The sequence below is a fragment of the Schistocerca cancellata genome, chromosome 6 (assembly GCF_023864275.1).
Source record: "Schistocerca cancellata isolate TAMUIC-IGC-003103 chromosome 6, iqSchCanc2.1, whole genome shotgun sequence".
NCBI lineage: Eukaryota > Metazoa > Arthropoda > Insecta > Orthoptera > Acrididae > Schistocerca > Schistocerca cancellata.
In genome coordinates this window covers 534,943,295-534,965,882 of record NC_064631.1, presented here as the reverse complement: position 1 = coordinate 534,965,882, position 22,588 = coordinate 534,943,295, and the positions used below count along the sequence as shown (strand labels likewise).

At 35.7% G+C, this 22,588-nt stretch overlaps 1 protein-coding gene across 1 annotated transcript in view; it reads left to right on the top strand.

Moving 5' to 3' along the window:
• The window catches only part of LOC126190812 (alpha-catulin), a 197,431-nt gene that overhangs the window by 111,474 nt on the left and 63,369 nt on the right, over nucleotides 1–22,588 (top strand). Inside the window, exon 6 of the mRNA XM_049931376.1 lies at nucleotides 2,780–2,901. Coding sequence (XP_049787333.1) covers nucleotides 2,780–2,901 — 122 coding nt within the window. The remainder of the gene's footprint in view (nucleotides 1–2,779; nucleotides 2,902–22,588) is intronic.

Genomic DNA, 22,588 nt, shown 5'->3' with positions numbered 1-22,588 from the left:
TGTATCCTCTCCTCATGCAAGCTGACCAACAACTTTTGGAACTGGTCCTTGATATCCTGGATATTGGTACTGGGGTGGATTTGACTTCTGAACTGGTCCCACACATGTTTTATTGGGCACAGATCTTGGAGGTCTTGCTGGCCATGGGAGTACCTTAACATTATGCAGAGTGTTTGAAGAGAGACAGGCCATGTGTGGAGGAGCATTGTCCTGTTGAAAAATTGCACCACAGTACTCCTGCATGAGAGAAAACACATGATGATGCATATTATCGATGATGTACTGTGGTGCCATTAGAGTTCCCTCAATCACAACCAGCCACAATGTAAAGTTACACCCGACTGCTCCCCACACCTCCATGCGAGGAGTAACACTGCTGGGCCTCTCCAAAACATTGGAAGAATGGGGCCATTCCGTGTATCACCACCATTCTTGCCAATGATGATCATTCAGATTAGTGCAGATCCGCAGTTCATCACTGAACACAATGTGACACCATTCATCAGCAGTCCAAGCTTCCTGATCATGGCACCACTTCCAATACAGTGATTTGATTATCCATAACTGTGGATGTTCACATAGTTTTCCTGTCATTGGGTGCAATTTTGCCATAAATATATTTTTTTGTTCATGTATCTATATGTTCACATAATGTGAGAATACACTTTAAGACTGGTTTGCAAATAACTAGCAGCAAATGCTCTAAAAGCAAAACTATATTGTTTGTTATTATTTTATTATGCAATTTTAAATGCAAACAAAACATATGCTACTATTCATATTTTTAATTTTTATAATATGGATATGTAACTGACATGACCAGTTTGACAGGAAGTCTAGAGGCTGAATATTGCGAACATATTAGCTATGTTATCAACAACTGCCATTCTTAAAAATATTTAAAGAATACATATTCACAAGAGATGCTTAATAAATTAAACCTGATGTATAATATCAAACTGGATGTGACACTAGCATTTTATTGGCTCATAGGATGTTCTGGAAGGTTCAATAAAAAATAGCATGTCTTATATTATTGATCCCCGGCACTAATTGCATCAGAGCAATTTTAGAGTTGATTATGTACAGATGTGTGAAGCTGTTTGAAATATGGAACAATGTAAATGATCTTTAGCTGTGTGTGTTATTCTTGTGTTTTGAATCTGTGAATGTGAGTGTGGATCAGGTCGACACAATTGTCAATAAAGTCACAGTTTTTTGTGTAATGACAACTATTTGTTTCACGCCTTTTCACTAAATACCCTGGATGTAACAACTGATGTTAGGACTACACCTACAGAAGAGACTCGAGCCGTTATCACCATCTGGAAGTTAAGCAAAACTTTTAATACACTGTGTGATGTTACATTCCTTAAGATAGTAAGTACATTCCCATAAAAGTGGTACACATTATTTCACAATGTTGTGAAGAAAAAGAACAGTTTTCTATTTGCTATATCAAGGGAGGGGCATTACACCATGCAGTGCAACATTGAGCCACTGCCATGTCCAAATGCCCTACAAATCTAGATATTGCACGATTCAGCCAGCCGACCAAATGGAGACCCACAGTGAGATCCCTTTCAAACTCTGTCAGGCACTGATAACAATTCTATCTGACATGAGTACTTGACAGCTCCATCTCTTTCACAGTGATCATTCAGCATCCAAAGCTGTTCACACCCCTTATATACTCTACTAAGTGTGGTAATAATGCTAAACACAGAGAACACAAATGCTCTCTGGTGACCATTCTACCTGTCACAGAGAATTGCAGCTCTTAATCATTTAAATACCCATTGATGTTGTGTATGCGTACAAAGCTACATTAACATCTGACCATGTCTTCTAGGTGCTTCACATTTTTGTTGGGCAGTATATTTGTTCATGCAATGAAGTTACAGTGTATCAGTGTTGTTTATTAAAAAGACATATTGTATACTTCAGTTGGTGATGCTAGGTGTATTACATTATACTGTTCATAGGGGTAGCCCTGAAGATTAGATGGGTAGATCATATAACTAATGAGGAGGTATTGAATAGGATTGGGGAGAAGAGAAGTTTGTGGCACAACTTGACTAGAAGAAGGGATCGGTTGGTAGGACATGCTCTGAGGCATCAAGGGATCACCAATTTAGTATTGGAGGGCAGCGTGGAGGGTAAAAATCGTAGAGGGAGACCAAGAGATGAATACATTAAACAGATTCAGAAGGATGTAGGTTGCAGTAGGTACTGGGAGATGAAGAAGCTTGCACAGGATAGAGTAGCATGGAGAGCTGCATCAAACCAGTCTCAGGACTGAAGACCACAACAACAACAACAACAGGGGTAGCCCACCCCATTTCGTTCACCAGTTGGATGGAAGTTGCAGACATCATTTGCAGGGGTTACCCATGCTCTGAAATTCATCTGATTGAATGCAGCAACCAATTCATTTGATGCAGTGGAGACACTCTCCGCTAGCATATTGCAGTCATTATGCAATGTTTCCCCCCCCCCTCCCCCCCATATTGTAAGTGCATTGTAAGGAAATAAAGCAGAAATTATATTTTATTACCAGCAAATAAAACAGGAGGCAGCATTAATTAATTAACTAATCAATAATTCATTCATTCATTCATTGTCAGCATTTTGTACACCTCACCATAAGACAGAACCCTCAAGGATGTGCAATTAGTTAATTGTGGTTGCTCATCTAGTATTCAACACATTTTAGCATCTGTAACTTACTCTCATGCAGCTGCTCTGTTCTCTTCTGAGATGATGATGTTGTCCACAGTGTTTGCAGATATGTGGCAGGCTTTAGCATCGGATGTCCAGACTGTTTCAAAAGAAATTGTGGAGCAGTGCCAGGGGCGACAATCTGGAAAACAGGTGTACATGTCCTTACCGAGACCAGGGGTGAGTTTTATTACTTCAGCTGATTGCTTTAGATTAGAAATGCGTGGCTTTGTACTGTGTAACAGACTCTGTAGTTACAGCAAGATATATTCTGATGGTGTCATTTAGTATTATTCCATGCAGTTTTCTTTTACCTTTCATATTATTTCCCTCTAACTCTCTCTCTCATCACATATTTTTACCTTATAGTTGTCAGACTATTCTTGACTGTGTTGATGCCATTGCATATAGCCATCCCAGTGTCTTCTTAGCCATCATTATCTTATTGGAAGCATGAAATTGTCTAACATGTTGATACCAGTGTAGAATACTCTCTTCATTAATGCGTGCATTTTTTATTTATCACGTAAACAAGTATGACACTGTGTGCTAGTATTCTGCCATGATCACATGCTTATATATACATAATATTATATTAAGCATTAGCAAGTCATCAATTTTGTTGACTGCAGTCCTTTTGCTCTTTGTAATGCTTAGTCTATTTGAACTTATAATGTTTCCCCCTAATCATAACTAACATAATGTGTAAATAATAAAATGAATTAGTGCTTGCTTGGGTAACTACATGAATTCAAATAATATATTTACATGTGGTACAAGTACATTAGCTTCTTATGACAAATGGGACACATGCATCCCTCTCCCCACTGCAAAATTTCAGAAATGTTTACACTGGGGTGGCTTCATTTGTCTAAAGATTCTTAAAAGATGGCGAGATATTGGTAAACAACTGTTAATTCATCAACAACAAAAAATACTAATAGCCTACAAATAAATTCATATTGTTGCATTAGGTATGCTTGTGAGTAATCAGTTAGAAATGAGTACTTCAAAAATATTTCTGTGCATCTATTTACTGTTTTATTGCTTATAATTTTTCAGTCATGTATTGTACAATAAAATGTAAATAAGTTCATCATAAAACTCAATTTTACCATCTTTGTGGATTGTTTTGATATTATTGTTAGTATCAGTGAAATGATGGCATGTATGCTTGGTATGAGTAGCAATTGGTTATTTAATGTGTGTGTTTGTCATTCAGCTGTTGCCGTGTTCTGTATGACATGCAGGGAAATCTCATCCAGTCAGACCTAAACAAATAGTTTTGTATGCAATGCAAAATGTTTCTTATATGCCTGAGGTTTGCATCCATCTATTTACCCCAAGTCTTTCTCACAACTCATTTCATGTGATTAATGAAAGATGCTCACAATCTCAAAATTCGATATGTGACAAAATAAGTAAATAAAGAAACTTAGTATTCCTGGCAGTTAACATATGCAGCTAAAGTTAATTTTTAATTTTTGGGTTCAAATAAATACTGTCAGCATTCAGAGTATATCCATTAATAAAAGGTATGTAGCTGGTTTGATAGCAAAAGTTGAAAGAACTTTGCTAATACTTATATCACATAGTTCTAAAAAAATGTTAAATAAGAAGCTATGTCACAAGCAAGTAAATTATAAAATTTCTTGGAAAGCTATGCTTGGACTAGAGTTCTTGATGTAATAAATTATTTTATTTATTAGATTCATGTAATGACCACCAGTAACTTATACCACTAGTTAAACAACCTAAGAAACTTAACTATTGAACAACTGAAATAAACATAGAAGCACTCGCAGTCAAGATGATCTGGAGTAAAGTGTTTAAATTGAAGTAATAATTATGTTGAAGGAAATAGAATGTTAAAGATGAAATTGAACACAATAATTAACTACAATTTCACTCCAAAATTTTCATAGATATAACAGTGTAGTAAACATAATACAAGTTTGGATAAATCATGTTAGCCGCCTGATTTCTATCTTAAGACTATGATGTACATAATTTTTTTGATATTTTTCTTCAGGATCATTATTTTACATTTTTCTGTAATATTAAATTAAAGTTAAATTACTATTTGTCTTTCACTGGTCATAAAATGTGTGGAAATCATCACAAATGTGCTACTGTTCATTAAAAGAGTGATCTCATAAAGGCAGTATGCAACACATGTAAAATTGGCTTCAAGTGTACTACATGCTTAACCCTTTGCACTCCGTAATGTGGACACAGGGTGTTTCTATGTGCTCTTATTTAAATCATTGCTGCCTGGGCGGTGAGCACACCGCAGGGAATTGCACGAGTCCCTTTGTGGAAACAATAAGGTCACTGACCAACAATAATGGTATATATTAAAACAAAAGTTGCACTTTCATTCAAATATATTTATGTAAGCATTCAATACAAGACTTTTCAGTGTATATTTTTTGAAGCTCTTCAGGGTGGATTGTTTCCATCATCGCTTCACTTGAAATGGTGACAAATGAATCACTTCCATTGTCAAAATCATTATTATCAAAATCATTGTCACACTCATTTTCACATAGAATTCCCTCTAAAAGCTCTACAGTCTCTTCCTCAGAAAGGAAGATGCATGAGTAACTAGCCATTTTGCTCCTACTAACTTAAATGTACAAATTACCATCAAGTTAACACAGACTTCCCTAGATATCAGTATTATGCAGCATTGATGCCCAGTACACTCAGATTTGAGATCGGAGCATGTGAGAGCTACAAGAAATTCTGTCGTATGAGGTTCATCATAGGAGTGGAAAACAAAATTCGCTATGTCGAGCACCACTCACCATTGGAGTGGAAAGGGGTAAATATGTCAATGATTAGCATTTCAGCCATCAATAGTCAGGGTTAAATATGTCAATGAATAGCATTTCAGCCATCAATAGTCTGAAAAATTACACAGCAGGAGCCATATTCAGAAACTGCATGTGAATTTTGGTTGTTTGTGAGAATAACGTGTCATGCCTTGTGTAGGAATGTGTAACATTTACCAAAATGTTCTAGAATTCGACAACAATGGAATGGTGGCCTATCAAATCACTGTTTATTGTTCTGTGATATTGATACTTTCCTTTGGATGGGCTCCCATGACCGGTGGGCTTAGGAGGGTGATATCTGCTGCATTTAGGATCTCAAAGCCCCACACAACTAGCACACAAAAGGAATGATGTGTTGTTCACTTAACTGTGAAGCATCATACAGCAACATCTCGTATCTGGGGAGATCAGCATATCACTGTTGGGAGAGATTGTGACAAACATTGTCCTGAACATACCAGTGGCTATTGCACAATCAATCAGATGAAATCAGCAATAACTTGTGAGGCAATATAGATTAATTTCCTTTCCACTCTCGATATGTGTAAGTTGTAGTTTCTCTATCTTTTAATGTAGAGAAGAGCATAACGATTTTAAATAATGATGTACAATGACCACAGTGGATGAGGTACCAATACCAGGTGGCTAATACACCAGTGGATATTTTTTGAATTGCAATAATAGTATGGAACCAAAATGCTACTATTATAGATGCTGTTTTGCTGTGTATAATAGTAGGCCTATTTCAACTCTTTGGCCATCCTCAGGCTATCTGCATGCAAATACATTTTGTTAAAAGTTGCAAAATTATAACTAATAACAATTTTGTTTAATTGTATGGTGTTGCTTACATCTGTATTCCATTGTGACACTGTCACTGTCTTATAATATTATTGCTGCATAAGGAATGATAATTGCACCGTAATTTTACTTGCTAATCATTGCTAATCATTTGCTTTACTTATGATTGCTGTTCTTGGAAAATATCAGCTTAGGTCTTCTATCGATGGTATACAGGCTGAATCACCTAAAAATTGGACCACGGATATTGCAGAAATGAAGTGCACTATTGATGTGCAATTTTCACAGAATGGTTTTATATTCAGGGGCTTGTATTGTTAGCCAATAAACAGCATGTAATAATTCTTAGTGTACATTTTGTTCAAACATACTTTTTTTTTTAATGGAACAATGCCTATTGACATTGACAAACTAAAAGTAGGGTACATCAGAATGTCAGTGGTGTTTGTTGCAGGATTCTAGTGTGATTCATTTATGAGATAATGTATTTTGAAAAATCTCCACACCAGCACTTGTGTGTGCCATTCAACCTGCATAGTTGTAAAGTATGATGATGTTCAGTTTGCTTACGTGTTCCTAGAACTCATTGTGACTTACTGGGCAATCTGTGTCCAGTCCAAGCAGTAGATTGTGAGTGGACAATGGGATTTACCAATGCAGAAAAAGCTGACATGCTCATGGTTTATGGAGAGTGTATGAAGAATGAAGTTCGGTCTTGTACGGCGTGTGCGGCAAGATATCCCAATAGATGTCAACCATTGTGGCAATTGTTTTTCAACCCCTGCACCCAGTTACACGAAAGTGATAGTGTAACACCTAGATAACATAACAGGAGGAAACAAGTGATGACAGAAGAGGAGAAAAGTAATGTTCTTGCTGCTCTTGCAGTTGATCTGCACGTTAGCTCCCGTGCAATCACACAAGGAAGTGGCATGAGTGGCAAGTGTCCTATGAGTTCTCCATCAACATAGGGACCATCTTTATCCCATCTCTCTCCATCAAGAACTGCGTAGAATATATTATGAGAATCGTGTTAACTTCTGTACATGGGCATCAACACAGAATACTCAAGATATATCATGTATCTTGTTTAGAGATGAAGCCACATTTACCAATCATGTCAGGTAAACTGCTGAAACATGCACTATTGGTCTAATGACAATCCCTCAGGTGGAACGTCAGTGTCAGTGGAGTATAAATGTGCTGTGTGGGGTAGTGAAACATCAGCTCATAGGCCCATTTTTCATAGACAGAACACTGAATGTACACAGGTATGGGAGCCTCCTAAAAGACCATCCTGCATGGATGTTAGAAGACATTCATTTGCAGATTAGGAGGAACCTGTGGTACTAACATGATTACTGTCCAGCCCATAGTGCATGAAGTACTACAACATGTCTTCACTAATTGTTTCCAAATCATTGGATTGGATGCAGAGGACCTGTAGCTTGGCCGATCTATTCCCCAGATTTGATGCGTGTAGACTTTTTTTCTGTGAGGAAAGCTGAGGGAAGCTGTCTACAAGGTCATACCAATTACACCCCATGAGATGCGCAATGTACGTCCCTGCTGAAATGCTAGTATGTGTGCAGCAGTCATTTCATACCAGACTGGAAGTGTGTATTGTCACTGCTGGTGGTCATTTTGAGCAAAACCTGTGATGGTGAATTGGTTAGAATCCACATATCTAGTGCATGCACTTATACTGTTTTTTAGTTAGTGCTATCTCAGCTATTGTACAAGTGTCAGCATGGGAATTTTTCAAAATACAATGTCTCATAAACAACTCACACTGGAATCCTGCAAGAGACACCACTGACATTCTAATTTACCCTACTTTTAGTTAGTTAATGTCAATAGGCATTGCTCAATTTAAAAAGATGTATGTTTGCACAAAAAGTACATTTTCTAAGTATTAGTATAATCTACTTATTGGCTAACAATAAGAGCCCTGATTACCAATCCACTGTGTGAAAATTGCACTCTCCATTTTGGCAATATTTGTGGGGCATGTTTTAGGTGATTCATCCTGTATACTGTTGTGGTTTTGAGAGTAAATCCAGCGATGCTGTATGGTTGCAGTTTGTTCATTTATTTGTCTGTGTATCGTAATGGTCTAGGTCATGGGACTATAATCTTTGCCATGTTTTTGTAATGTATCTTTGTTTTTATTTGTTTTGTGGGTATTTCTTTTGTTACTTTTGTCATTCAGGATCGTAATGTGTTTAGGTTTATTGCAATTTTCATATTGTTTTCTCACTGAAGTCATTTTTTTGAGCTACATAAGTAAAGATTTCCAACTTTTTTTGTACACCTCTATGTTCTAAAGGTAGATTTATTAGTCTTTTAATCACTGTGTTAAAATGTGTGTTCATATGTTTTCGGGTGGTAACAGATTGCATTAACATTATTGCCTGACACAGTGTGTTTCTGTAGATTTCAAATTTTCGCTCATTATTACTATTTTTGATTGTCAGGTCCAAAAAATTTATTGTTTCATTGATTTCAGATTGCATTGTGAATTAGATTTTAGTGTGTAGTTCATTCAGCATTTTATGTAACTGTTGTTAGTCAGTGTTGGATGCATCTATTAGTAGTAGAATGTCATCCGTGAACCAGAAATAGTGTGTGATTTTCATTGTTAGTGGCTTGGTTAGACTGAAGAATTTTAGCTCTAAAGTGTTTTGCAAGACTTCAGCTATGGTTCCTGCTGTGCTATGTCCCATTGCAACATCACCCTCTTGGGTGTATATATATCATTGTTAAATTCAAAGTAATATTGTTTTAGTACCAGTTTTAGTAGATTTATGATCACCTGTCTTTCTGTCATAGGTAGCTTCCTACATAGTAATAAGTTTTCTTTTGTGGTGGTTATTGTTTCTTGGTTTGGTATCCTTCTGTAGAAATTAGTTATGTTAAAGGACATGAATTTACATTCTTTGGAATTTTTATATCTTTTATTTGATTGGCTAGTGTTCTTGAATTTTTTGTTATGTATTGTTTGATATATGTGTAATATTTTTTGAGAAAGTTGCCCACATTTTTACTAATCAGATATGTGGGACTATCAATAGAGTTTACTACAAGACATACTGATATTAAATTTTTAAGTATCTTTGGTTGTCCATGTAGTTGGGGTGTTTTTGGATTCATGTTTATATATGCTCTTTTTTTCAAAATTAGTTACTAGAGTGTCACAGCTTTTTATTACTTTTGTAGTTTCTGCTGTGTAATTGTTTGTGGGGTCTGTATTCAGTTTGGTCAGCAGTGTTTATAACAATAAGGGTGCACAATGCTGCAACAAAAATTTTTGATCACTGATCTGGTGATATAACATTTCTAACAATGGGAGCTACAGATAGGAATATCAACAATATAGTAAAAGACAGATTGCTACTTATCATAAAGAAGACATGCCAAATTGCAGAGAGGCACAATTAAAAGACACACACACAACCACTAACTCCAGCATCTCGGTCGGAATGCCGGCCCGATTTGCTGGAGTTTGTGGTTTTTTGTGTGTGTGTGTGTGTGTGTGTGTGTGTGTGTGTGTGTGTGTGTGTGTGTTGTTTTACTGACAAAGGCTGTGGCTGACAGCTATAGATTAGATTAGATTAGATTAGATTTACTTTCATTCCAATTGATCCGTAGTGAGGAGGTCCTCCAGGATGTGGAACATGTCAGAAAAACAACAATACATGACAAATATTTACAACTAAAACAAATAAGCTAATGTACCATTCCACAGATCCCAAGTGGAATGATCGTCATTTTTTAATGAACACTAAGAGTCATTTTACAAATACTAATGCACTGAATTTAAAATAAAAAAGTTTTTTATTTATTTATAAGGTAATAAACATGTAATACAACTACTGTAATACTTATTTACAATGAACACATTACTGCACTGAAATGGTGCAGAAGTTATGTTGTACTTATGTACAAATCAGTTGGTTTTACTAAGAAATTCATCAATGGAGTAGAAGGAGTTGGCCACCAATAAATCCTTTAGGCTTCTCTTAAACTGAATTTCATTGGTTGTTAAGCTTTTTATGGCTGCTGGCAAGTTATTGAAAATGTGTGTTCCTGAATAATGCACACCTTTTTGTACAAGACTAAGTGACTTTAAATCCTTGTGAAGATTATTCTTATTTCTAGTATTGATTCCATGAATTGAGCTGTTGGTTTGAAAAAGTGATATATTTTTAATGACAAATTTCATTAAGGAATAAATATATTGGGAAGCTGTAGTTAGTATCCCTAGTTCCCTAAACAGGTTTCTGCAGGATGTTCTTGAGTTCACACCACATATAATTCTTACTGCACGTTTTTGTGCCCGGAAAACTTTAGCTTGGCTTGATGAATTACCCCAAAAAATAATCCCATATGACATTATGGAATGAAAGTAAGCATAGTATGCCAGCTTTTTCATTTTTATATCCCCTATGTCTGACAAAATTCGCATTGCAAACAGAGATTTGTTAAGACGCTTCAGCAGTTCTGTGATGTGCTCCTCCCAGTTGAATTTATTATCAAGCTGTAATCCCAAGAATTTAACACTGTCCACTTCTTCTATCTTCTTGTCATCGTATGTTAGACATATACTCTTGGGACACCCCTTACAAGTTCTGAACTGCATGTAGTGTGTTTTTTCGAAGTTTAGTGACAAAGAATTGGCTAGGAACCAGTGATTAATGTCCACAAATATTTTATTGGCTGATCTTTCTAAGACTACACTTGATTTGCTATTTATTGCAATGTTTGTATCATCGGCAAACAAAACAAACTTGGCATCTGGTAATGTTACTGATGAAAGGTCATTGATATACACAAGGAAAAGTAAGGGCCCCAAAATGGAACCTTGTGGGACCCCACATGTAATTAGTTCCCAGTTGGATGATGCCTGATAGCTTGATACATGTCTCTTTCCTAATAACACCCTTTGTTTCCTGCCAGAGATATAAGATTTGAACCATTTTGCAGCATTTCCTGTTACACTATAATATTCTAGTTTACTTAAAAGGATATTGTGATTTACACAGTCAAATGCCTTTGACAGATCACAAAATATACCAGTTGCCTGCAATTTTTTGTCTAATGAATTAAGCACATTTTCACTGTAAGTGAAGATAGCCTTCTCAATATCAGAACCTTTTAGAAATCCAAACTGTGACTTTGACAGTATGTTATTTGAGGTAAGATGGTTATAAAGACGACTGTACATTACTTTTTCGAAAATTTTTGAGAATGCTGGCAACAGTGAAATTGGACGGAAATTTGATGCTATTTCTTTATCTCCCTTCTTAAACAGTGGCTTAACTTCAGCATATTTCAGCCATTCAGGAAATATTCCACTGATAAACGACTGGTTACACAGATAGCTTAATATGTTACTTAGCTCAGAATCACATTCTTTAATTAACTTTGTTGATATTTCATCATACCCACTAGATGTTTTTGATTTTAAAGATTTTATGATGGACATTATTTCTGTTGGGGTAGTGAGGGTCAAATTCATATTATGGAAGTTACTTGAAATGTCTGGTCTAAGGTAATCCATAGCAGCATCTACCGAACCTGACAACCCCATCTTTTCAGTAACAGTTATAAAATGTTTGTTAAAAAGTTCTGCAACACGATACACATCTGTCACCAATGTATCATTTACTCTTAATGCTATTTGTTCCTCTTCATGTCTGGTTCTACCGGTCTCCTCCTTCACTGTATCCCATATTGTCTTTATTTTGTTATCTGATATGACTATCTTTTCCTTGTAATATATTTGCTTTGACATCCGTATTACAGTCTTTAATATTTTGCAGTATTTCTTATAATGTGCTATAGCATCAACATTGGAAATGTTTCGGATTGACAGATACAGTTTTCTGTTTGTTTTACAAGATACCCCTATTCCTTGAGTAATCCATGGCTTCTTTGTAGACTTTGCTCTAACCTTGGTAAGTTTTGGGGGAAAGCAGTGTTCAAATAAGGTAAGCACTTTATTAGCAAAAATATTATATTTTTCATTCATGCCCTGAGCACTGTAAACATCAGTCCAGTGAATGTCTCAGAGGAGTGTCCTAAAATAATCAATTTTTGACTTACTGATTACCCTCTTGAGCTCAGATTTAACAGATTTTATATCCTGTTCAGTATTAACATTTAACAGAAGGAACTGCATGTCATGGTCTGAGAGGCCATTGACTATTGGTTTTGTAATATAATTTTGTTCATTGGACTTTTCTATAAAGATATTATCAATGGCTGTTTGTGAGCAAGTGGCTATCCTAGTGGGGAACTTTACTGTGGGAATTAAGTTGAATGATAGTGTTACTAACTCAAATAAGTTCTTATTGGGAGAGTCTTTAAGGAAATCTACATTGAAATCACCAGCAACCACTATTTCTTTGTTTTTGGTTGTTAAATGTGCCAGTACAGCTTCAAGGTGGTTTACAAACAGATTAAAGTTACCTGCAGGTGCTCGATATACACTTAATATTATTAAAGATTTTTTGTGAAAATCTAATTGTGTTGCACATGCTTCCATATGCTGTTCTAGGCAAAATTTATGAATGTCTATGTTCTTAAATTTATGACAGTTCCTGATGAATGTGGCAACTCCTCCTTTCTCCATTTATATTATATGTAAGTGTCTTTTAATTGTGCCTGTCTGCAACTTGTGTAGAAGAATTTCTATCATTATAATGATGTGTAAAATGACTCATTCCACATCATTGCAATCTGTCGTGCAAAGCTATCCCTGGAACATGTAAGTAACTAACAAATGTGGTTTGCTATAAAGTAAGTCCTATACACTGTTAATATAGTCATTTTTGTTTATTACCAGTAGACTATTATCTTTGTCTAATTTGATTACGATTGCTCTTAGTTTTAATAGAAGTCCGGCAATATTTCATCAGTTGTCCAGTTTTACAGACAAAGTTGTGTACACAATCAAACAAATATGTCTAAACCATAAAAAGAAATTCCACAATCTACCTGGCCAACAGCCAATACAGAAATACACATCTCTGTTCCAGTTCCATATAAGAACAAAAAGTTTGACAATATTAACTTTAGAAATTATGAACAAGTATTTCTATATAAAGCACATTGTACAACTAAAACTGCATATGAAAGTAATGGAAAACCTAATAGCAACAAGCTATTGATGCAGTCAAATTGTTTATTCACCAAGATAACAAAATTAACAGTGCAGGCAGCTCTAACCCAAAAGCATACATAACAAACTAGCAAAGAAAGAGTATGCCGCACTTAAAAACATAACCTACAGGCTGCTTACACACAATGCGGTAGTAATCAAATTTGACATTGGTAATAATGTAGTGGTAATATACAACATGACTATATTAACAAACTACAAGACTTTTTTTATAGCAAACCACATAACCAAAATGAATAGGAACCCAGCAAACAAATACACAACAGAAACTACAAAAGAAAAAAAAAAAGCTGTAACATCCTACTAACTGATTTTGAAAAAAAGAGCATAAATAAACATGAATCCAAAAACACCCAAACTACACAGACGACCAAAGATACATAAAAATTTAATACTGATGTGTCTTGCAGTAAACTCTGTTGATAGTCTCACATATGTAATTAATAAAAAACTGAACAACTGGCTCAAAAAATATTGCTCAATAACAAACAATTCACAATAAAGGATTCAAGAGCACTAGCCAATCAAATGAAAAACATAAAAATTTCACAGAATAGAAAATTCGTGTCCTTCAACATTTATAACATTATTACAAACACAGCAGTCCAAGAAACAATAACATCATAGAAGAGAACTTAGTACAATATAGGGAGCTACCTATGAATGGAATACATGAGATCATAGATCTACTAAAACAAAATTACTTTGAACTTAACAATGATATTTACACCCAGGAAGATGGTGTTACTGTGGGATGTGGCATTTTAGGAACAATAGTTGACATCTGGCTAAACTGTTTCTAGTTAAAATTCTTAAATCTAACCAACCCACTAATAAAGAAAATCACATTATTTCTGGTATGTGGATGATTGCTACTAACAGACGGATCTGACATCATATTACAACTGTTACGTAAAATGCTGAATGAACTACAAGCTAAAATCAAATTCACAAGCAAACCAATAACAACACAAACTCTTGCCACCTGAAAACATACAAATATGCATATTTTGACACAATGATTAACAACTAATAAATCTATTTTGAGAATATGCAGCCATACAAAAGGAATTAGTGATCCTTACTTATGTAGCTCAACAAAATGACTTCAATCCAAGCATAGAGAGAAAACTATACAAAAAACGCAATAAATCTAAACACATTAAGATCCATAATGAATTAAAATTAAGAAAAGAAATACACACAAAACAACAGTTCAAATACATACCACAAACTTACATAGGACATATATCAAATGAACCGAACACATTACTAAAGAAAACAAAAGTTAAGTTCATATACAGATCCGGACACAACCTCAAAGCACTGATCCATTCTGATAAAGCAAAACCACCACTACACACACCAACAGGCATATATAACATCAGTTGTAAAGACTGTGAAAAATTCTGTATGGAACAAACAGGCAGAAACTTTGAAACTAGGTACAGAGAACACACAGGGACCTCAGTAGTTTGGCCCGTAGGAATTTACACACATTTGAATATTTTGAACACACAGTTAATAGCAACACAAACTAATCCACATTTTTCAACCACTTAAAAACTTAGGCTGATCACATAACAAACACACAATTAATGTTGTGGAAGAAACTGGAACCAGTATATCTCATAGACAGACCCTGATAAAATACTAAATGAACAAATGGACCTGAAACATAAAAGTTATATAGGCAACTTAATTGAACTTGTACAGCTGGATTCTAAATAATTCAAACAAAATAAAAACAAAGATGTATACAGTATGAAAATACAGCAAAGATAATACTAGTGCTACAGATCTTTACAATATGCAGACAAATAATCAAACTGTAACCATGCAGCATCTTTGGATTAGTTGTCAGTCGTAGCTGTCAAAACTGCAACACTATATACCATCAATAAGAGACCTAAGCTGACACTTCTCAACAATAGCAGTCACAAGTAAAGTAAATGATTAAGAAATAAAAATAGGCTGCAATTGGTGTTCTTTACACAGCAAAAAAAATTATAAGACAGTGATAATGTCATGATGGAATATGGATGTAAGTACCAACACACAAAGAAACAAAATTGTTATTATTTATAATTTTGCACCTGTTAACAAAGCACATTTGCCTGCAGATAGCCTGAAGATGCCCATAAGGATGAAATAGGCCTATTGTTACTGTATAATCTACGGCAACAAGACATCATCAATTATAGAAGCATTCTGGTTCAGTGCTATTACTACAATGTTTTACAAGACATCTACCACACTGAGGGTCTGAAAGAAAACGAAATAATTTTTTGTGAATATTAGTCACTCACGTGTGAAGTAATAAAAGCAGCACTACCTTTGACCAGAGGAGGGTGCATTTGGTTCAAATGCAAAATCTATATATGTCACATCAGAGTCAAAAGTTGTGCTGAAGTGTGGAAAAAGTGTGTAACAATGTTTAAGAATTTCATTCTAGGTCAATGGATACACATTCATCACTGACTTCTGCACAGTTCTATGCGAGTTGTTAGGGTAGTTAGCATTGACTATCCTGGAGCTCACAAACTACTCACAGAGAACAAGCAGGCCATTCTTTACTTAGATTTCTGCAGATGAACAAAGTATAAAATTGATTATTATTAAAAGATGAAAATTTGATTAATGATGCATTACAAGAATCGTCTGAAAAGATTTTGGCCTAGCAATGAAATGCTTAAGAATGTTTTGAGACATCTCTCATATGTGACAAAAAAATGACAGACAAGAAAATGGATCGTGGAACACTATATATTAAAAACAATGTTCAGTATATTCTACTAAAGCCAAAATAATAATTTGTAAAATGAGTGTCACAGTATAACTGTTTATGTACAAGTGTATGCAGTTAGTTGAAGTTACATTATAATTTTTATGAACTTTAATGAAACCCAGTTACTTCATTATAAACATCTCTGAAATTTGCAAGTGTAGCATTGATTTATTTGTGCCAGGGTGCCAGCAGAGACAAATGAACAGTAAATATCAGTAAATGATTTTACTTAAAATAAGTATCCAGTCTATCATATTGCACTCATTTTATTCTCTTTCGGCCAGGAATAATTATCACCATCATCACATAAGTGACATATGCTGCATGAACAACATAGCAAGATATGATGTAATGTAATCCAATCATATGGACACCATAGGATGACAACAAAAATGCACTACATCCATTTAATTAGACAAAGAAAAAAATTCTGATTCAAAAACTGTGCACTGCTTTAATTAAATTTATAAGAACATGTAAAGAAGTTGACAATCTCCATTTGTAATGTGTAGAAAATAACATTAAGACATCTTAGGCACTTTGTCAATAGATGTTATTGACAGCTGAAAAGAATATCAAGAGATATTTTGGAGATGAGTTGGGCTGCATGTGTTTGTGAGGCATCATATATTTAGATAGTATGAAGACCGGATACTGTGCAGTTTGTGGACTGTATCACTCATGCTGTATCTTGTGTTGGAAGCAGTGGGCATATGAAAGTGTGTTCACTCATCATAAATATTCTGATTACCTAAAGTAAACAGATCAAAGAAGAACATCTATATATAGGGTTCTTCAGACCTCCCGTGCAGGTATTTCTTCTCAGAAATGGTGCTACTAATATTTTTCTGGTAAAATGCATTTCAGGCAAACTGTAATTGGAAAATGGAGAAAATGATCTTGACTTCAGAACTGAAAATGGGAACATGTAAACATTTGTAGTGTTGAAAAGAGCTCTCAAAGCTTCTCTATAAAGTTGTGTTTTGGTGATGTCATAAAAATTGTTACTGGAGCTAATGATCCAAACAGTGATCTGAACATCTGTCTGGTAATAACTTTTTAACAACAACTCACTTAGGTTTTTTAACTGAGAAAGCAAAATATCACCTCACAAAGTTAATTCAAGTAGAACTAAAGAAGAATTGGCATTTTCTATGATATTACCAAGGCCTTTGATTGTGCAGCTCTTAAAGTCCTACTTGGTGAATTAAAATGGTGTGTCATTAAGGGCCGTACTGTTGCATATATGGGGTCTTATCATAAGAATACAAAACAAAGTGTCACAGTAACAAATTATATTAATTTCAGAGTGATGATGTGTCACATGATTCGGTGCTTGATCCTCTCTCATTCTTGGTGTTGGGTGTTGGAGGAATCTTCAGAAACTGTAGTGTCTGCTGATGGCACACGTATATCGATAAAGGGCCCAAGCATATTCAGACCAGACATGGGCAGGAGAGTAATGGAACAGGCTTCCAACTGGTTTACAGCCAAGAGCTTAACCCTTATACATACAAAACCTCAGGAATCAATGGGCATGTGCTGGACGAGACTACATGTGTGAAATTCTTGAGCATGCAAATGAATAATAAACTGAAGTGGCCCCGGAAGATGGGATTGCTAGCATACTTCACATAATTTCAATACATTCTGACCTGTAGCATACTTTTCTGGAACAACTGGGCTAAAACTATTTACTGTACATAAGTGTGCTAAAAGAACCAAACATCTTGAAGAAGCTTCTTCAGCAACTTGGGGCTCCTTCCACTTAACATGCCAATATGTACACTCCATTGTGATTTTGTGTTTAATGACAGGAATTAATTTAGGTTGAACTCTATAATTCGCAACATCAATATATGAAATAAAACAGTTTTCACACAGACCATGCATTCCTGCCTAGGACTGAGAATGGAGTTTTATACTCTGGCACAAAAGCCTGTAACAGTAGATAGTGGACATTATGCAGAAAACTGAAAATAGTGAAATATTAAAAAAACCAAGTAAAAGAATTTCTCATAAACCACACATACTACAATTTACCAGACTATTTTAACTTGAGGGTGTAAATTTTGCATAACTTTCATATTTCTGTTAGAAAGATCTTTATATTTGCCTGTATATAGAGAGCCAATAGTGATCTGTATAAAGTTGCATTAATGCTTCTTTTTAAGGTACTAGAAAAAAAAGCAACAGCTGGGTAGTATTATAACAGTCGAGAAGTACTAGAGAAGGAGCAGTGGCTTTTTTAAGTATCTATTTTTTCTTCTAATATATATTTAAATCTAATGTAAAAATAATACCCATAATAATCAGTGTCAGTAGATTAGCACTAGTCGTGATTTATTGTTTGTATACTTTACAGAAGTGGCCCACAGCAGTTGCTTCTGGCTGTTAATGAGTAATGATTGATTATGACTTGACTCATTCCACATCCTTCAAGCTCTTCTTCACAAAGAGATTTATGGGTCATGATGTAGGAATGAATTCAAAGGAAAAGAAAGTTTTTTGTGTAATGGATGTGCATATATTACTGCAATGGGAAAAGACCAGTTTCTAACATGTTTAACTTGATCAGATATTTTTGCAATTTGAACACTCAAAAAAAGTATCACATTTTGCTGTTTTGATTTATGTAATGGGTTACTTATTGTTCTAAGCACAATTATGCCAGCTTTTGTGCACTTTGAATATGCACAAGTTTTCTGTTGGCTACCTACATGAACATTAATGCATAAACAGAGCTAAATTCACTGACAGCAGAACATTAAATGAAACCAGACAATAAGAACAAGAACATCTAAGTACAATGCAGTGTCAAAATCCAATAAGCAGAATCACAACAGCCTACCTGGTCCCATTCCTGCAGCAGCTCAGGCCATGTGACACGCTGCACACACCCTGTGGCAATCTGTAGTGTCTCTGAGCCACTATTGATATTGGTTGTTGGCATGGATATTAAACTGAGTACCCAACATTTGGAAGCAATCAGCATGCTCTGTGAATTATAATTTATTATGTGTTATGGAGCCCCATAATGTGTGTGCCTGCTATGTGTTTTCTATTCCACAAGAAGGCTGCTGGTAATATTGAAACAGAGAGAAGTATTTTCACATGTGGGAGGCAAGGATTAATATCAAATGTTATATAATGTTCAGTGTTCAATCTTGCATGTGCATTTCATAGCTAACTAAGATGTGCATTTGTTTCAGTATCAAGCACAAATGAAACTCTTAACAGCATTTCATAGGAGACATTTTATTCTGGTTTTCGTTGTATGTGAATATGATGGACTGCCTCAGGAGCCATAATCTTGAATCAGTTGTTTAACCTTGTGCATGTTTCTCCATCAAGTCAACACTCTGATACAGTGTTACAATGATCATACAATACTGGCTTTGTGTCCTTGGTGAACTTTGTTTTGTGGGGATTAGGCCGTGGTCCAATGCATATTTCTGTGCCTAATATTTCATCTCCTTATGTTGGAGTATCATTGGAGGCTCTACTGTCTCAAGTAGCTGTTTTGAATTTAAATAAGCTCAGCAATCAAACTGTTTATATGTATGCATGCAATGGTATGGTTGTCATGTTGTCAAACTGCTGTGTAAGGTTGCAAAGGAGTGCCAGCATATGTTATGGAGCTTGTAGAGGGGAAGAGTTGGAACTGTTTGCTTCATCACTAAGGACAACAGTTTGTGAAATTTCAATCCTTCTTTTCTGTTAAACCTATTTTTGTGCTCATGAATTTCTGTAGCCTTCCTGTTTGTCGTGGCATTGTGATTGGATCGGGAAAACCATAGTATTAGAGAACCAAATTTGGAGGTTCCCTTTTTTGCTGTGCATCATCTGCTATTGGCAATTTATCTGTTTTTCCTTAAACTGGGTCTTAATGCTTCTTTTGTAGTTCCTTGTACACTTGACACATGTACAAGTGGCTTTGTATATTGCTATTGTGACAAATGACAAGTATAGTCCTTTGCATTTGTCAAATATTCAAGCACCTTCCTTTGTTAGTTGAAAAACTGTGTCAGTACTGTGTCTACTCAGCTGTTGCAACCTGTAATTTTTTTAATAGGAGGAATACTTTCCTTTTGTTGCTTCCAGCCTCAGATCTTATTTTATGCAATGCCCTCTTTATCTCTTTGTCAGAATAGATGTATCTTGTAAAAGCTGTTCTTAAATGATTGAGGTCTTCTTACAGATACTGTGTATCACACATTTTTTACCCCAGTAGATAAATGTTTTCATCACTCCTCTGTTCTGCTTTGAATAATGATTGAAATTTTGTGATGGTGTCTTATCCAAAATTTCTGAGGTGATGCAAAAATTTCATTTCGGCCACTGTACTCGTACATTGAATCTATTAATGCAGAGTGTCAGCACTGCACTGAGAGCACATCCATCACACAAATGATGTGGTTTGGCTTTCTCAACTGGAGCTATGTATTTTCCTCGGTAATAAGTTGTGATGTGATATTTGAGAGAAATAGATAGTTGAATATACCAGTCCACAGAGGTATATTCAGCAGTATCAAGTAATAGGCAGAAGGAGAAATTGGATAGTTTGCAAAAAAAGAGTGTGACTTTCCTATCTTCAGATGTGGGTTATATTGTTATTTATAGGTGTGACATAGTTCTGTTTAAGACTACCAGCGAGGACATTGTTGCTGATATTGAAGCTGGAATCGTGCATTGAATCAGCCAGGATGTTGCTGAGGCGAAAATCACCTTAGCAAAAATTGAGAAGAAAGCTCTCTGAGATTTAAATTCTGATAAACACATTATAATTCTTACAGTAGCTTCTGGCAATACTAAGTGATATAAAAATGTCAAATGTAGTAAACTTGAGGACATAATAGAACCTGGAAGATACGTATAGCTTAAGGGAGGTCTAACAATTTCTAGTTTTACACTAATGAAGAAGCAAATTAAAGTCCCTTCAATTTCTCCCATGTACAATGTGTATCTCATCAAATCAAAAGCACTGTCACCAAGATTATATGATTCACTAGAAATTCACAAACCCAGCATTCATAGAAGCCTATTGTTATCACTACTGATTGTCTGATCTATGGGACTGCAAACACTTGGCCACTCTCATACAGCCATTTCTAGGAAAAATGGACACATATATTAAATGTTCAGATCATTTTATAAAAGAAAATAGAAACTTTTAGATTGAGTCCAAAAGATGATATGATCAGTGTTGATGTTGTAACACAGTTTTCTGTGGTTTCTCTTAATGAGGTGAAGTCACAGTTGGAACGAATTTTCAGAAAGAAAATAGCAAATCTCCTTAAATGTTCTGTCACATCAACTTACTTTCAATGGAACAAAATCATTTATGAGCAAACTGATGGTGTGGCTATGGTGGGGCCCCACTCAGACCAGTTAAATAAAATTTCTGTTAGGGGAAATAGAAGAAAGAGCCCTTGAGATGGTTCAAAAGAAACTTCCTTGTTGGTTTTGGATGTTGGTGATACCTTTTTCATTGGCTTGAATTTCTAAATTTTCCAAATGACATTAATTATAACATAAAGTTCACTGTGAAAAAAGGGAAAGTGGGACTTATTTTTATTGTGGCTGATTACTAACTGAGACACAACAAGCACCAACATTACCCCCCCCCCCCCCCCCCTCCCGCATCCTGCATGTTGTCTAGTGGTTGGGATGCAGGCATTTCCTCTCCAGAGACACTCGTTTTCCACTCGACTGCACACACACCACCCAGCTGTTGCCAACACCACCATTGCCCAGAGTGACATCATCCTCACCAGTCCAGTGGCCTCACCATGTCGAGGGTGGTTGGCACTTATTGAGTTGTGTCTCACCAATAGTTACATCACCCACCAATTCTGCTGCTGACTTGTTGGGCTTCTGATGCTGCCAGCCTCGCCAGGTGCCAGTCACCAGTTGTGTTCGTGTCACCACAGGGTCAATTGCCAGGATCCTGCCGTGCCATGCCAAGCATCAACAGTCACCAGTCACACCCTAACCACAGCACCATGCCAGCTCCACCCCAAGTCCAGAAGAGCTTTCTGTATTGTAATATCATATGACATGCCATTGTTAACTTTGTGCAATAAACCATTATAGATGTCAGTGGGATCCACTGCCCTTGCCACCGTAAAAGGACACAAAAATTTCATTTTTGGGTATAAAGGTACTTAAAAAACTTAAACTTTAGGGCACAAAGTCTTGCATAAGCCCACTCTTATGCATAGACACATTGACATAAATTGCATGGTAGAA